Source organism: Agelaius tricolor, unplaced genomic scaffold, assembly GCF_023055355.1.
Source record: "Agelaius tricolor isolate 1412-34295 unplaced genomic scaffold, bAgeTri1.0.p SCAF_2, whole genome shotgun sequence".
NCBI lineage: Eukaryota > Metazoa > Chordata > Aves > Passeriformes > Icteridae > Agelaius > Agelaius tricolor.
Genome location: NW_027269262.1, coordinates 39,271,581 through 39,290,479, shown reverse-complemented (window position 1 = coordinate 39,290,479; position 18,899 = coordinate 39,271,581). Strand labels below are relative to the sequence as shown.

The 18,899-nt window shown below is 36.4% G+C and overlaps 1 protein-coding gene across 1 annotated transcript in view; it reads right to left on the bottom strand.

Annotated features, from left to right (window-relative positions):
• The window catches only part of LOC139587533 (uncharacterized), a 29,252-nt gene extending 12,089 nt beyond the window's left edge, over nt 1-17,163 (bottom strand). Inside the window, 6 exon segments of the mRNA XM_071421966.1 lie at nt 389-470; nt 12,989-13,057; nt 13,059-13,101; nt 13,103-13,236; nt 13,238-13,294; nt 16,993-17,163. Coding sequence (XP_071278067.1) covers nt 389-470; nt 12,989-13,057; nt 13,059-13,101; nt 13,103-13,236; nt 13,238-13,294; nt 16,993-17,163 — 556 coding nt within the window.
• Between the last annotated feature and the right edge of the window lie 1,736 nt (nt 17,164-18,899).

Below are 18,899 nucleotides of genomic sequence, written 5' to 3'. Positions count from 1 at the left end.
AGCAGATTCATTCAGATTTGCTAGCAAAGAGGGGTAAATGAAAAAGCAATTAAACCCATCCTCTCCCTGGAACACTGTATTCTTAAAGGTCAGATCCTTTCCTCAGACCACTAACTTCCAGCAACAGCCTGCTTTACAATAGACCACATATTCCTGCCAAAGAAGTCTTGCCCTTCATTGTGCAGTCTTTGCTCTGGTTTTCCATCAGTAGAGCAACCCTTACTGCTGCCCACATTCCCCTCAGGAGCGTTGACATCTCCCCATCTTCTCCTGGGTACATCCCTGCTGTCCTAATTGTTTCATTACAGTGTCACCCTGAACCCCAGGTGTTTCCCCTATGTAAACATGCAATAGAGGGAATTTTGTGTATGATGATGCTGCCACCCACCTTCCAGAGCATTTCCCCCTGACCCAAATGATAGGACCTTACAATAACCAGCCTTCTTCCCTGCTGCTTTGCCATATATTTGCTAGAAAATTGTACATTGCACATACGGTCAACTGGGAACAAAGAGATAAAACATTTCCACCAAACAGATGAAAATCCCTTCTGTCTTAAAATTTATTCTGTGTTAAAATTATCCTGTGTTATATTTGCCAAACAACATATCCCAGTTGCTTGATAGTATATAATATTACAACATTGTCATATACTATAACAGGTACATTACAAAGCTAACATGGCCTTGCAAATTCAGTGAGGATTTTCCATGTAGAAATCTTGATACAACTGTATAACTTGCAAGCATACAAATAATGAATGTTACGTTAATAATGAGAACAAGGTACAAACAGCCAAATTAAAATAGAAATTTTGGAGATTCTTGGCTGCTCTCCATTCTATCATGACCATTTTCAAACACAGACATCATGACTTTTTTTGTTTCTTTATTTGTTTGCATATATATTTTATTTGAATATGTGCAGCAACATTAAGGTATTTTCACTCTTGATGAATAATGTAAATATCTCCCCTTATTACAATATGGTACCTTGAACAATTCATATGATTATATAAGGTACAAACAATGGCAAATCAGGCCTACGTAGTTCTAATTAAATCATCTAAGTACACTACAGTATTCCAGGCTTTTGTTTTAAGCAATTGTCCCATTTTATTTTGACAGCAGCTTCAGCATAGTTCTTTCATCCTCCTTCTCCTCTGTTCAATCACTTACTTTATTTAGCACCTTTCTAAACACAGTCTCTTTGCTTTCAGCCTGGTATGTGTGGGATGAAAACCTCCCTCTCCCAGAAGCCCTTCTACGGGGAAAAAAATCACACCCACACTCCTTCACCCCTGCATGGCTGCGGGTGACACGCCACGTGTGAGCTTTTCAGAAATGTTAAATAAAAATTTATCGTTGCATTTGATAAAAATAGACTCTGCCTTCTGCTGCTCATGCCAGACACTGCCACTGCTGTCTGCTCTGCCCATGGTCACATCATCTCGCTTCCTGAACAGAAAGTAGGAGGAGGTGGCAGCACTCAGGATAGGTCCATAAGCCTCTCCTTAGAAGGGAAGTGCTCACATGCTTGTTATCCTCCACCAGCCTCTTTTGGCAGCATGTTAGCTCATCATATTTTGCCTATGCCTATCTGATATAAGGTATTTAGAGGAGAAAAAAGTACAAGATTTCATATTTTTGAAATATGTTATCTTTCAATATTTTTCTTGGAAAGCAAATATCAGGAATATAGAAGCATAGAAGAGTGTAGAGGAACTGTCCAAGATTTAAAAAATCAAGCAACTAAACTGAAATTCTACAGCAGGGAAATAGTTGAAGTTGAGAAAATCATCTGAAGGAATAATAAAATAATGGTATCATTTCTCCCCATCCCCTCCTACCCTTGCTACAAACACTTCGAAGTCAAAATAACTCTTATGTGAAAGTTAGTCCCCATTCATTGGTAGAGATTTTCAGACTTTCTCAGTTTTTTCATTTTTGTTTGGTTTGGGGTTTTGTTTTTGTTGTTGTTGTTGTTGTTGTTGCTGTTGTTTTGGCCTCCAATGTTTAGTTGATACTGTTTCTTCAGAGATTCTTTCATTCCCTTAAAAAGTAACGCTCTCTATCAGAAATAACTAATGACCTTAGCAAACTTTTCAAAACTGCAAAGCTATCTCAGCTGTACAGCAGAGAGGTTCCTAGGTGCCACTTGGTTTGCTGAAGCTCCACACACAAACAGAGTTTTCTTCTTCTGCTTGTAATAAGCAGTGACAAAAGAAAATAATTGCACACAAAAAGGAGGCTTAAAATTTTAGGAAGACAAACTTTCTCTGGGGCTCTTCTTTTCACCAAGAAAATCAATTTTCAGAAGAGAAAATATTTTGAGTGACCTTTTCACCCTTCCTAAATAGACTAAATAAGGCATTATATTTTGCTCCTAAACTAATGTCTTCTAACTGTATTAGCACATACTACGATTTTGTTAAGTTTCTAAAAACACAGGTCCACCTTTTTTTCAGTTTAAATGAGTTACTGACACCAGTTCTACAATTAGACCAGAAACCAGCAGTACTGCATTTTACTAATAACAGTTGTTCAGATCATGAAAGCTGAAATGAAAGTATTTATACTCCTGTATCCTTAAAACATACCTTTAAATATATATTAAATTATATTGTGAAAAATTTGGTGATTCTTTTTGTAAACATTGAGCACAAAATTGTAATTCACTTGCCAACTGCAGTTATTTGTATATATTCTATTTTTTTTTATTTTTTCCTGTTGCAAGCTGAACTTTAGTTGCCTAGAATGCAAGGAAAGGGAGAAATCAAAGAGAGGGAGGGAGAAAGTACAGTTCTAATAAGAATGAGAAAATCATTATTTCTTCAGGTACAAACAGTTAGGAACTTACAGCAAGGAGAATTTGGTTGCTGGGGAAGAAGTTAACTGTTAAAATCATATAGAGCACTACAACAAGATTTACCTGCAGAAGGGTCTTGAAGATCTGAGAGGTCAGATTTCCAGAATTTCATCCTGTCCAGGAATTTCATTGGTTCAGGATGAAGAGAATTTTACCAGCAACAGGAGTTCAGTGAGCAGACAGGAGTTAACGCTGGCCACTGTGCTCAGCCTTCACCTACTGTTGATCGGCTGTGCTGTCTCACAGGGGCAAAAGGGAGAGAAATGCTGTGCTGAGACACTGCATGTCACAGCCTGCACGTGTGTGTGTGTGTCTGTGTGTGTGTCTGTGTGTCTGTGTCTGTGTGTCTGTGTCTGTGTGTGTGTGCATTTGTGCCCAGCTACTCACACCTGCCACAAGGCTCTTCAGGGCTGTCCAACAGGCAGAGCAGAGGACGGCACAGTTGAAGCCACAGAGAAGAAAACAGGGAGGGGAGAGGGGAAGAGAAGGGGTGTGAAAAATCAGGCTGGATCCTAAGGGTGACCATTGGAACCAATGTTTCTCAAGAGTGAAAGCTACAGGTACCAAGGCAAAGGGTACAAAGGTGCCAAGGGCAGGGTACAAACCCAGTCTGCCCAGCCCCAGAAGTGTTATATGATAGGAGTTGAGCATGGGGACACACTATGGGGAATTTGCTGTCTTACTTCTCAGATCCTTTGAATGGATTGTTTTCTGGGTTGAAAATATACTGGTGAAGAAAGAAATACCTAATTTGTTTCATAATAAGTTTGTTATGCAGCTCGGTACCTGGTAGGAAAACAGAAAAAAATCAATAAATCATCAGTATTTTTTAGTAAAAGTTTTCTTCACATTTCTTTTTGTCCTTATTAAGTTATAAATTATATTCCTGTCTTACAGGCCAGCTGAAAGAGAGGTTCATCATTAGAAATATATGCAGCTGCAGAAGCTTTTGCAGATAGGAACATTTCAGACATTAAATAGTAATCACCTGTTAGTGATTTCCTTTAGAATATTTGGAAGTTTAAATATCTGAATCTGTAACTCCTTTTATCCTCTGCTTTCTATCTGCCTATGTTAATTCAATAAGTTAACTTGTATTTCCCCAAATAAAATATTATTTCATCTGTCCTAGACAAAACTATCTCCTTAACTGTGAACACTTTAAAGCTGTCACTGTAGACTTTCTATTTTCCCATGCAATTCCATCCTGTGATGATTTCCAAATTGCATTATTCTCAAAATTTCATCCATCACATTTACTACGTGGGAAACAAAAAACAAAGTTACAAAACTCTTGGATCTGGATTTAGCTACTGGGTGTCAGAGCAGTTATGTTGGATAATAGAGATAATACCATACTTTATTTAAATTGAATTTCCAAGTGATGGCTGCAGTGGCATAAAATTATGGAAGAGTTGCTGAGAAGATGAAGTATTTTTGGTTTACGGAGGTAGCAGAATACTTGCCCTCAAAGAAAGTGTTTAACCCATTAGATTCCACTTGTGCCCCCTTGGCATTTCCCTGCTTGTGTAGGCATAACTGGAATGGTCACCCTCGTACCCCGTTTTCTTGTTTTCAAGGTGTTTCCTGTCCATCTAATTGCACACCTTTTGCCTGTCAGCCCAGTCCACTCCTCGCCCACAGTGGGTTGTCATCTCGCTTTCCTGTTGGAGCTCCCCTCACCAGTCTGTTGTCAAGGATGCTTTTCTCCTCTGTCCTCAGGCGGATCCTGTCTCTTTCTAGGATTCCTTGATCAATAAAAGAGCCCATGGTGATAAAAGGCCACTTGTTCTTGACACCAGCCATGCAACTCAGTCCTGGCCCATGGACTTGTCCTTCTCTTCCCAGGACTTTTCCCTTCCTTAGCAGAATGAAGAAGACACCACCTAAGCTGCCTGTGTCCTTGATCACCATGATGTGCTTCAGATCTCTCCTGGGCTGATCTTTGGTGTCCATGAGAAAAAGAAGCAGGGCAAGCCTCAGCAGTCTCACTGCAGCACTCTGAGGTCTACCCTGGCAGCAGCAAATCTCCCCAGACAGCAGGATGTGCCAGCAGATGAACAGACAAGACGTGAGGGTCATCCCCAAACTATCACAAAACAGATAAAGGTCAGGTCATAGCCATAGCAGCCATCTCACACATGTTCATCAAAGCAGTGCTCGTATGGAACATAAAAAACACACCTTCTCATTTTATCTTACTTTGGTAAAAGCACAGCAGTCCTCATGGGTACTGAATACTAAAATTTTTTCTTTAACGCAGCACATTCCAATGCAAACAAAGTAACCAAGAGTACCTAATAGCATCATTATTCTTAGTAACTAACTGAATGTTCAGAATGTTAAGAATTAAAAGAAGAAAAGAATTAAAAAGAAAAAAAGGAGAAAAAGTAAAAAAACCTCCCCAGAGATGAATAAAAGGATCTGGATGCTCTGATTGCTAGCCAGATAATATTGAAAATGTTATCATGTTTTCTGTTTCCAAAAGACAAATTTTCTCAGGTATGTCAACAGAGAGTTACATACAAGACAAAGGAGATATTTTTCTGCTTCCTTTAGAAGTTGTAAGACCTAAAATGGAGTATGCCTTCATACTATTTCTCTTATTAAAATAAGGTTTTACACAAATGGGAGAAAATTCAGATGAGAAAAAGAACTGATTAAATTTAGAATCATGAACTGAGAAGAAAAGCTGAGAGAACTGTGTTTGTTTAGCACAGAGGTATTACAGAAGCATAGAATCATAAATGTCTTGGGTAGGAAAGGACCTTAAAAATGGTTTCATTCCAACCCCCTTGCAGTGGGCAGAGACAAATTCCACTGAACCAAATAGCTCAGAGCTCCTTCCAGCCTGACATTGAACATTTCCGGAGATGGGACATCCACAACTTCTCTGGGCAAAAAAATGAAGGATGAAGGCTGGTAACATGACACTTTCTTTCTCTTTTTTTTTTTTTTCAGAGAACAACAATTAATAAAGTCATTATTAGCCAAGAGATATCTAGATTAGATATAATGGGAAAAAATCTCCTTGTAAGGCTGGTTACATGCTATAGTATGACCTCACAAGAGTTTTATGCATGCATTTCCAACGTGGGAATTTCTCAGACACATTAGGGATATGCATCTCCTGTCTCAGAAGGCATAGATGGATGAGACAAATTTGGAATTGTGGAGTTTTCCACAATTCCATAACTGCTTTTGATCTAAGCTTTTCCTTAGGAAAGGAAGAGGAGATATCTCTTGTACTCCCAACAGGGCTGGCTTGGTTTCTTTCCTTTTAGCGTTTTATAGCGAAGGGGCATCCAATCTTTAGTTCATCATAAAAGATTAAAGGTAAGAAAAGCAGCATTTAACAGGTCAGTAATCACAGCAGAAGTGTGAAAAAGGCATCTTCACTTGTCTCCATCTTCTTGCTTTCTAATTAGGTGCTGACAATGTGGCTGACACCGTGTAAGATACAGAGATAATTCTGGCTCTGGGGAGCTCAGCATCTAAGAGCCAAAGAATGAAGGCCCCTCTGGATTAGTTCTTGCTTCCATGTGCTTTAAAAGTCTGATAATTTTTCACTGTAGACCTATGAATCACATTCTAAATTGAGACAGAGATAAATAGAAAGCAAGTTATTTCAGGTGAATAGGGACTTGAAAAAAAGCTATGCAACGTGCTGCTTTTGGCAGGCAGAAGAGCATTAATATAGAAGTAAGTGCTGAGTGGCATGGATATCATCACACTAGCCAAGAATAGAAAAGCTCTGTCTCTGCTATCACAGAAGAGGTTGATCACTCTATTTAAAAATTTGGAGTACTTCATGGTACATCTGGCATTTAAATACTCTATTAATGAACTTCCATTCTTATTCTGAGTTCCTAGCAAAACACATCCCCTGAGAAAATTGTCTGTTTTCACTGATTGACAGAAACAACAATTCACCCACAAATTAAAAAACCAAAACCCCAAACCCAACAATTCCCAATTAAAGAACAGGGAAAAAAAAAAAAAAAAAAAGGGGGCAGAACCCATCCCCCAGTCCCCCAAAACCAACAAAAAAACCCAATGAATTATGCAAGTCTGATTAATTCACTCTGTGGATATAAAAGCCACTACATCTAAATATTTTTTTCTGATTCTACTCAGAGCATAGCATGGAAATTTTAGAGTCAAAGTAACACTATTTTAACACCTAACCAAAATAAAATTCCTGAGAAAATAAACATAGTTTTCCAAATATATAGAAATTCTTGTTAAAATTAACAGTTCTGAAAAGGCAAACACAAACACAGGACAAAAATATTCCAGGTAATTTTAACTTCATCTGTTTTAATGTAAATAAACATGCAACACTGTTCTGCCATAAAGGACAGTTTTTAATTAGTTTATATATCATATAATTTTTCACCACTGAAGACTTCCAACTTTCTATCTAGATGTGTAGCAAAGGCATGGTGCATAGTAGATAAATATCAGTTTATGATCTCTCTAATGATATATTTTAAGTTAAATTTGTATTGCAAATTTGCTCATCATCCATTTTAAGATTTCTGATCCAATTTTAGCTGATTGAGTTCTGCATCACAAAGATCTTTGCAAATTGTTCAATCATTTCTTCTTCTGTTAAATTTGAAATAATCAACATCCCAATTACACTTCAATGAAAACTTTAAAACCTTTAACTCAGGGCCTACTGCATTTTGAAGCGATGCAGCCTAGAGAGCTAACTATTAATAAGGCCAAGAGGTTCTGGAAGGATGTGTGAAGCACATGAAGCCAGATGAACTTACCAGTACTTCTCAATGCAGCATGAGTCAGAGGATAGTTTGTGGTTGTGTAGGAGGCATTAATGTCGTGGTCTGGAAATGGGAAAATTATTGCACTGAACAGCAGCTGACAAAATCTTCATGCTTTCAGTAAGGGCAAGGTAGAAAAGGGTAAGATTATCATTATGGGCAATGACAATAGGAAGTTCTAACCAAGCAGTAATGGTACATAATGTATCATCACAGATATGAGAGTGCAAGAGGAAGAAAGTTTTGCGTAGTTTCTGTACAGGGAGCTTAAAATATATCTGTCAAGTTCAACAGAGCCCTGGACCTGGAAGATATTTCGCATGTAAATTATCACTAATTTATTTTGCCAGATTGGGAACAAGACAGGAATACGCTTCAGGTTTGAGAATTCTTAAGTTCTAGATGCACAGATATTGATGGAAATCATATTTTAAACCCAATATTTGTCTGTTGACATCTTAGCTTTTCTGTTTATACGCCCTTATTATAATGCTCCATGAAGTCAAGTACAGCTGAAAAACAACAGACTAAGATCTTTAAGGCAGATATGTAGATGACATGAAAAAACCTGAATTTCCTGGCCAGAATAATTCCTCAAACTCTTTTTCTGTAAATTTATACCTTATTCGTACTTTTTAAAAAACCATCACAGATGAGTGACTTTTGTACTGATGGCTTTAACAGAGCAGAAGGGAACCAAAGGATTAAGGACAGGTCTGGAAAAGGATAAAGTAAATAAATGTATCCATACCTCAAGTGGACAGAGGTAATCAAATACCGGACAAACCAGAAAAAGACAATGCACATCATATAAAGAATACAGGAAATTTCCCAATACTTCTTCCAACACTTTTATAAATTAAAGTCATTCAATGTTTTCTTTTTATGTTCTAAAGACTGTAGACATATCTTTTCACTGTATACCTTTCTTTGCAAAAGTTAATAGTTTAAAACAAAAGAAAGAAGGATTGCAGGAATTCCTGCTGCTCCTTTGCTGCTGTTAGATACGTGTCTGGCAACTGGTGAAATGTTGCTGTTGTTTAATGTGTTTTGAGTGGTCACCTAGGATGAAAAGTAAAAGATGTACCTCCATACAGCCCTGTCCAATGGACTGTCCCCGTGCACTGCTCTCTTCCATTTGAAATTTTAAAAAAATTAGTTTCAACATCTGCAGCTTCAAATACTTTTTCTTCCAGTCAACAAGTGCATGAATTAACATCTCTTCAATGATCAACGATTCCTGTGTGATGTCTTCAATTGTAATGCTTCTTCTCTTAATAGTGACTTCAATCTCTGTGCCTCACATTTTATACTGAACTTGAAATCAGTCTTCAGACATACATCCCTAAGCATTGTACCTAAGAAACTACAGATCACTTTTAAACTGTTCATTAAGAATGATGGAATAAAGATACTGACTATTCTTACATAATCAGTGTATCTTAGAAAATATGTAAAGAATTTTTCTCTGAAAGTAAGTGTTTTGTCTGCTTAGTGCAGGAGGATTTGTGATTGTGACTCATATAATGTGGGAACATTGAAGATAAAAAAAGTCCCTTGAATTCAGTTCTGAAAACTGTTGGATATATGCTCACTCTGCAAGGAAGAAAAAGAAAAAAAAAAAAAAGAAGCCTCAGATTCACCCAGCTGGCAAGCATCTTCCTGTGGGATAACTAGAGTGTTCTTTACCCATACATTCATGTGTAAAAGAGGCAGCACGAACTCTCAAGTTCTTCCTTTATGGTGCAGGATTTCAGCACTGCATCCACATGTAAGAATATCCTGTAGCTACATAACCTGTCAAGTTTCTGATATAATATCCTGAATATTATTTATTTTCTGTCAGTCTGTTCCAGTAACTGCTGCAGTCACTGGGCATAAAGAAAGCATGGATAACATTGTGCAGTCTGCAAGTCTCACCTCTTTCACAAATTCCATAGGAAACCTTCAGCCAAAATTCATGGCAAAAAGGAACAATATATGTCTATGATTTTATTATATATTCTGATAAATCTCCAGGAATAAGTTAAGACCACATCTAGTAAAAAAAAAAAAAAAAAAAAAAAAAAAAAAAAAAAAAAAAATTCTATCACTAGAATTATTGCATCAAAAATTTTTATATAAGTGGTGATTTATCACCAATTCTAGGGTCTTCCATCTACCAACAAGGAGGACAGTACATCAAGAGATCTCTGTAATGAGAGTTATAGTCTCCTGTGTCTCCTAGGATCTCAGGTCCTTATGCCAGTTCAGCCATCTTTTTTTTTTTTTTCCTCACTTTTGTCCTTGATTGAAGAAGAGCTGTGTTCACCCCACCAAGACCATGGTGGGGTGAGTTGCTGTTCTGAGACCAGAGACTGAGCCACAAGAAGAGTTCTAAGTAGAGTTTCTCCAGTACTGTTTTGAAACCTCAGACACTATAAATCTGTTGTGGTCTCTTATTCATTCAATATATCTTTACTCCACATGAAAGAGTGCAACCACCACGGACATTCTTTTTATGAAGACACCTTTACTTTAAAGGAAAATAGAGATATTGTCAAAATACTAAGAAAAACATGCTAAATGGTTTTCAAAAACCTGATTTCTTTCTTCTCTTTCTGCTTTTGTTTTGAAAAGCAAGTCATGATCCCCAACCTTTTTTAATGTCTTGATCTTGTAGTGTCAGGGTTTTGTTACCACGTGAATTTCTGGATTTAGAGGCACTGCTGTCACCACTGGATACAGCTTGAAATCTTTACTCAGACTCACACTAAATTTACTCACTTTGTATTAGAACTTTTAAAAACTATACAAAGAACAAGGGAAAGCAGAATCAGACTCCTGAACTCTGTTGATTACCAGGAATGAAGCATTTGATCAACTTGGAACAGATTGAGTGCAGAAACATTCATTGTTTTGCAAGACAGTAAAAGTTAACCCAAGATACTTTATTCAAATTTATGTAAATGCCAGCAGATATGATTGACATGTGAAGAACATTTCACATTTAGTCTAGTTAAGAAGTCTCCATCATGAGCATAATGCCATATGGCATTATTTCATTTATTTCTGCTATTTCCTTTCAATGGAAATTTTGAAAGCCAATCATATATTCTACATCTATAGGCTGCTGTCAGCTTTCATTGAAGTATGCACTGCAGATTCCTCAATGGCATAGTTACCTGCCTAAGTTGGTGCTGGAATGTCTCTGTGTCCAGCAGTAACAGGTCATTATAAATAACTCCTAACAATTTTCAATGCCTTGCTGGCATGCTTTAAATTATAAACCAGGCTTCAGTTTTGATTGACACAAAAACCTTAATAATACCTACTTAACTTCACTGTGCCAATTCACAGAGCAAGCTTAAGTTTCATCTTGAATATATGAAAAAGTTACACACACAGTTGCATGCTTTTTCAGGCACACACTTCACAAATTTAGCTCAGCCAATCTATATTTAAAACTGAAAACATGAATTACAAAACATTAGATACATGCAAATCACAAGAAAAAGAAATTAGTCCATTAAATTTTTGTTGATTAATTGAAGAAGAAGAAATGGATTTTGCAGTGAGTTGTTTATTTGTCTGGAGAACTGTAGATAAATTAACGCTTTTAGAAAAGTAATGTCTATTGGGAATCAATAATCAACGTATAACTCCAAACAAAAAAACCCACACTGTAATTGGAAAAAAAGTTTAATTACCTATAAAAGGATCATTATTGTATGTTGGCCAGATTTCTTTATTTTCCTTAAAAAGCACTTACTATACCAGGACCCCAATTATTTTTTATGTGAATCTTTTAGAACAAGATTGATACACATTAAAATATGAGACTAACACTCAGCTTTCTCAATACTCTTACTCTGGTGCAGATAAAAAAAAAGACTTTAAAGATGAACATCAATGTCCTAATTTTACAGTTTGGAAGACAAGAAAAAATAGGTATCTGGTGTCCGCAGCAAGCTAAAATACTGTCTGCATGGATATGAATTTTACTGTTTATTTAGTCTCAGCAACATGTTGTCCAGGAGTTAAAATACTTGGTACTGACAAAGGTGCTGGTAAAGTAAGATAAAGTCTGACAGAAAAGAGTTCTACTATGACTACTTCATAAATAAATACATTCTATAGACTCTGGTTTTAATAACATATTTAATTTGCTGTGTAGATTAAAGCTGTAATATTTATCTTTGCTGGCAATACACTCCATTTTCCTCAGATCAGATCATGTTTATACGTATCTACCAGGAGCTGAACAGGATTGTTCTCAGAAATCTTGATTCTTTAAATGGAAAAGGATTAATTTCTATTCAAAATCATTGCCTACCTTTGTAGTTGATTTAAATAGACATACTTGAAACATGAGGGGTTTGCTGTTGATTAAGGTTTCATTTTTAGCGTGCTAAAACCAGGAGAGAAATCCCACATGCTGAGAATACTGAAACCTACAGAATCATTTCCAAGAAAACTTACCTCTGCTATTAAATCCACTTTTTGTGTGATTTACAGGGTACTCAAATCTGTAAGGTGATTGCCTAATAGAGGTGCTGGACAGAAGAGGATCATTCCACATGAAGGTGACTGCCTTATTTCTTGCATCATTTCAGATTAACTCTAGCAGAGGCATCCAGGAACAAACAGCTGGTATCAGTGCTGCCTTGGCCAGAAAAAAGACTACAAGAACTTCCAGACCTGTACTGCATCTAACTTCCAGAATTATATAGAAAATGGACCCATTGTGTGTAAGGGCTTTGCATTGCCAGAAGTCAGGTGGGGTTGAACCAAATAAGAGATCTGTTTTACCTGCCTTTCAAATGCTAGGAACAGAAATTTCCTTTTGATCCTTTATTTCCTAGCTGGGAAATACAATCAAATGTTGAATGGCATCTCTTCACTCAGGGGAATGGAAAAGAGGAGTATAATTTTTCTACATTGTGACTACCAAATCAACAAAACAATAAGACCAACTGCTTATTTTTTGAAGGCTATTCTGTCATATGTACATAATGATTCTCCTAAGTTTTCAGTTTTCAGTTGACCCATGTTGATTAGGCATGCATGGAAAATTACTAGAAAAGAGTTCTTTCTCCTCTTAGTCATAGGAGTGAAAGGGAAACCAAATGGGATGAGTGGTTAGGTAATTACAGGGTTTTTGGAAAGTACGTGGACAGCTACACAGAAAATACATGGGCATAGAGAGATCTTTTTCTTCCTTCTTCCCTTTTCCGTTTTTTAAAAAAAATCTCTTAAAGAAAAAGTTGCAATGCCAGATGCTCCCTGAATTGGCATAGATTTCTGTCTTGCATATATCTGAAATTAAAAAAAAAAATGAGATATTTGATGACCTGAGTAGTTTCTATTACCTTTTTCAAAATTCCATCTGGATTAGTTACAATGGAGAAAATGTTGGTTATAATGGAGACCATCATCTTCCAAAGTGCTCTTGATGAAGGGCATTATTTTCAAAATAAATTCTTCTATTGTATTTGTCTTTGATATGTATGCCATAGATTGGATCCAAGACAGCTGTATTTTCTCTAAGAGTTACATTAAGTTTCATCCAGGATGTCTGGATTATCACAGCTCTTTTTTTCTGGATATATGCACTGCATTTTCACTTTCTCAGTAAGCTTTGCAGATGAATCTGCAAACTATGCTTCCATGTTGGCTAAAGCACACACAGAAATTCAGTTTCAGTATTAACATAACTGAAAATTAGATTCATAGAGAAACCCAGAAAAAACTTTGGTACCATTACAAGCAAAAACACTGCAAAAAAATTTGCTGAAAAAACCCCCAAAACCTACGAATTATTATTACTTTTAATTTGTGAATGTCACTGAACTGTTAAAATTTTTCCAAGCCCCACTATTGAATTTTGATTATATCTGCTGTGATATGATTAAAAAAAAAAAGATGCAAACTAGGAATAAGAAAGCAACCTTACTTCCACAAAGCTGCAGGCCAATAATAAAAAGAACTGTGTAGTCCCTTTCAAAGAATGTGGAATCAGTGACTACAGTGTGACATGATTTTATTCAATCTCTGCACATCTAGTGCCCCCCTGACAGGATATTTTCACTTTTGGAATATGAAAAACACCATGTGCTTCTTACTTTCACATTCTGAGAAACACCAAGTTGGAGGCCTCAGTGCAGTTGCATCAGAAATTGTCTAATTCCCACCAAATCAATCTCAGAATAAAGTTTTCATTACCAATGAATCTATTGCAATATGCATGGGTACTATAATAACTGATGAAGCAGGGATCTTCAGGGTTTATCACCAGAAGAAAACACAAATTTTCCAGGCTATGTATCCAAAATGGACTGGGTTTTTTTTTCAGACACCACAGTTCAACATTTATCTATTCTTCAGGGATTAAAATAATCTAAAGAGAAGATAAGACAGTTTCTATAGGTCATAAATTGGTGACTAGTTATAAAAAGTAACATCTTAAGGTCGGAGGATTTATTTGTGATAATATGTCATGAGGTATTATTTTGGGATCAAAATTATGCAGCTTGAAAATTCGTGTTCAAAGGTGTAAGAATCCTGAGTATTCATGACTCATGTTGAAATTTGTCAAAACAAGCCTCACTCTTACATTTTTAATGGATTTTTCCTGGGACAACTGCAAGTATTTTTGCACTTCGGCAAACCACATTTTTATGGAGCTGCTTGAAATTGGAACAATATGACTAATTTGAAGTCAAAAGTAAGCTTGAATCAACCCATTAAAATTCTCTAATGAATAAATAAGTGTAATCTGAACAAAAGCTGACAACAGAAGTTAATATTTCAGGTGAATAATAGCCTGCACAAGCTAGAGAAGGACTCATCATCCCAGCTGCTCAAAACACCTTCCACAATGCAACAACCTGACTGGAAATCAGAATGTGCATACATTTATCTGTACAAAATTAGGCATCTTTTAGGATAATACAACATACTGTTCTTTTCCAACCTAGATGATTCTATGATTTTCAATTTTTCCAATTACTTCATTTTGCAATTGTAATTCCACATTGTTACAGTTGCACTTATTTCTACTTCACCTTACCAACAAACAGAATCCACCAAACGATGAATAAGGAAATTCTACTCTATGCAACTTTTTTTTAACTCAAAAAGCTGTACTACCTGAATTTACTTTTAGAAACAAATAAAAGCTAATATACTTATATAAATATATGATTAGAAAATTTAGAAAAAACTTATAAAGGTTACTTTTCTCAATCTCTTAAGCTGACATGATTCTTGTCTTCTTGTTATCTGCAACAATTTTCACAGAAATTTCAAGTATTTTTTAAATTTTCTTCTTACAGAGAGTGACTCTGTGGGGAAGAAGAAATCTGAATTTCAGTGTGAGATGTCAATAAACCTTGACTTTTTTTTTCTTTTTTCTTTCCTTGTGATTTTATTTGCTTTTGCAAGTGATTTTCTATTTTTCCCTGTGTGGGAAATCATGTTCACTGTTGTAGTAAGTGAAGTTGTGGCAGATACTGTATTTGTCTAAACAGGATTTGGATTCTGTTTTATGAGGAAGTGGTATACTTTGAATTCATAGAATCATAGAGCCACAGAATCATACAATGCTTTGGGCTGGAAGGGACCTTACAGACCATCTGGTTCTGACCCACTTGCCATGGGCAGGGACACCTTCCACGGGACCAGGTTGCTCAGAGCCTCCTCCAACCTGTCTTTGAATGTTTACAGGGATGGGACATCCACAACTTTTCAGGGAAAACTACTCCTGTGCCTCACCACACTCACAGATTCACCAGATATGTTACAAATAAAAAAAAATTCTTAAAATACAGAAAAGTATTTTATGCAAAATATTTTGTTATACTCATGAGCTTAGTTTTCCAAATTATTTTAAACACAACCACCTTATTAAAATTGTTACAGACTTTGTTTCTTCATTTGTATATTGTTTTTATTGCTACTTCGATATTTTGGGAATTTTCTCAAGTACAGGAACTTCGCAGCCGTGCAGGTTTTGAGGATTAAGAAAGTCTTATGATAGGACACATTTTTTTTAAAGCAGTTTCCTATTTCCTAAGAGTAATACTTACTTACATTTTAATTGAGCAATTGAAATTGTCATGGGCAATCCAAAATCTGGATTCACAAGGTACACCTAGGTAGTCAGTAGTTCCTCTGATGCTCAGTATAAAAACCTAAATGGATGAGAATAGAGCTGGAGACTGAGCCTCATTTTATTTGCATGACAAAGTTATCTTTTCAAACAGATCAAAAGATTAACTTACATTTAGCTTGTCTCAGGAAACACAGAAGCATTACTGATAAGAAAAGCAGGAAATGGGAAGCTTGAGATACTATAGTGCAGATTTTGTATTTGAAAGGATTTATGAGTCAAATTGGTCAGATTTCTGGATGGTCTGTGGCATTACAGCCTTTAAATCTGCTACATTGGAACTATATGGATCCCACATTTAAATCTTCAACCTTCTGGCTAGCAGTTCTCACATTGCAGATGCAGAAGAGGCAAAAAAAAAGAAAGTACATCTCTAACCTGAAATATTATTCTTTATGCAATAATACATGTGCATATAGTAGTTTACAGATGAGTGGTGTTCCACAAAATCTAAAGTGGAATGAAAAATATAAGCATATGTTAATTTCTTTACGATTATTATTACAAATGAATTTTTTCCACACATCTGTTTCCTCAAACCAAAGCTAAGATATATTCAGGATATCTCCAAAATGAAGATATATTCCCTTAAATGAAAATTATTCTTCACTTATCTGTCTATATAGAAAATTGCAATTTTATTGCTCTGAATTTCTTGTTCATTTCTCTCCATCTGGCATTGAAAGGAAAACAGAAGTTAAGAAATAAATTTCTAACTCCTTATGATGACTAAGTATTGATGATATGTTGATGTCTAAGGACATTTATTTGCTCTACGACAGACAAAATTACTGAAAATGTCAAGAATTCTTGGGCAGCTGGCCCCAAGGACAGGATCCCTCATTCATACCTGATAAAAAAATACCCTGTAACCAGGGGATTGCTGGGTCTCCCCACTAAAGGCTGCAATTGAAATCCCCTCTAGACGCCATTACAAGTCCCCTGGCGAGACAAGGGCAACACATCTGCAAGACACAAATCAGAAAGCTGTAGGCACTGTGAGAGTTGATTCCACTCATACAGTTTGGAAGCAGACACATAAAACATCATATTTTTACAAAGGGTGTAGCCTGTGAAAATAAGTATTTACCATCTCCACCTGGGCAGTGGACACACCAGAGCGGGTAATGTAAGGAAAAACCCAATGTGCAGCTGCCTCACAGCTTCTCTTCGTTCCTCCCTTACCTCTAACCCTCTTTTCTCCCTACCCCACCCAAACAGAAAGGCTGGAAAATCCACGTCACTCTGACCATCTGTGGATACAAGACTCACAACAGCAGCAGCAGCAGCACATCTCACAGTGAATCCATCACCTGAACAGTTCTTTGGTCTCTGCCTCTCCATTTCTTTGCCCATCCTTCCCCACAGCCTGGCTCTTCTTTCCCAGTTATCCCATTTTCTCTCCATGCTTTGAGCTCCCAAGTAGAAGGAGGGAATGCTCACAAACAAGCCACATTTAACTAAAGTAATTGGCTAAATGCCAATTATTGTTTGACAACAGAAGCAGCACAAAGGAATTTTCCAGCTAAATGTAAAACTGATGTGGTTTAAAGAAAAAAAGAGAAACAGCAAAAAAGATTGTGCAGCAAACACAATGCAGATCTACAGCTTGGATTTTAATCACGAGTTCAACATATATCTTCAGAGACCCTGAGTGACTCATTTCATTTCCTGGTGCATTAATTTCCCAAATTCCAATACATAGATAATATGTAATGAATGTTGCTGTTTCAAAGCATGTCACAATAATCTCTGTAATGAGGTTTTTAATAGAAATTGCTATAAAACTGTGAAGAATAAGACACACATATAAGGCCAGCAAATATGTTAATACCCTTTTTAATGATTCATTAGTATTTAAGATTTAACAGATAGGCCTGTAGCAATAATGCAGAAAGAGTGGTGAATATTCTTGCAGAAGAATGTTACCACCAGAAAGAAAGGCCTTGTGGCAGTGCAGTGAAGTAGGAGACACCCAGAAGGGGAACAAACCACCCCAGCTACCATTTCTTTACCAGCAAATATGACCAACTGGAAAATGGCCAGGGCTAAAAAGCTCTTTAGTTGCACTGACTTTTCAGTGAAGGTAATGAAGCGACTGGGCTGGGAGGAGGGAGGATTTAGCAATTTCACACCTGCTGTGAGCACCCCTGTAGTTTAGCTCTGACCCTGCAGAAGCCAGGTTAACTAATCCAGAGCAAAAATTCAGTGACAAGGGATGTTACTTTTTCTCTATGGATAAGGGTCCACAGTCAAGAAAAATATTTTTCCATGCAGCATTCTCTGTTCCTTTAAGTGGTATGGCTGAGTGGTACAGATGGATAAAGGCACAATAATTCAATTTGCCTTTTCCTATTCTGCACCTAATTTAATTGAACAATCAAACACCCCAAACAGGATTAACCTATAGGCATGCCTTATTCAGTAACATAAGGGATAGGATTCTTCAGTATGTATTCTTTCATCTCAAAGGACAAGTTAAATGGACAAAAAACATTCCTACAAAGAGAAAGAAAATATTTGTAAATTAAATATGGTCACATTTTGGGGATATCTTGAAAAAGATGATTCAGAGAGGGAAAAAATTGAATCTTAAAGACTTTTCCAAATGTAGAAAAATAAAGAAATAGAATCTACCTGCTCAACTTCTCAATAATTTTTTTATTCCTAAACATACTGGCCTGCAAGAGGTAATGTTATATAAATCATAGTTTTATGATAATATAGTTCAACAAAAAAAAAACAACACACATTTGCAAGAAGATATGAATTCAGGAATCTTAAATAAATGTAGATTCCTCTGCATTTTTGAAACTGGAAAATTACTTATATTTTTTGCTATTCATCATAACATAACACTGAATAAATACCTCAATGTGTCCGTGTTGTGGTTTAGGAATGTGTTCTCCAATTTAATGTTCAAGAATGTGTTCTCCAATTTAATGTTCTCATACCCCCCCTTCCCTGCATTGGGCTGGAGAGAATTGGAGGCACAAGAGGTAAAGATCACAGGTTGAGATAAGAACAGTTTACTGGGACCAGCAATGAGATAAGAACACAAACAGTAGCAGTAACAATATTAATAACAAAAG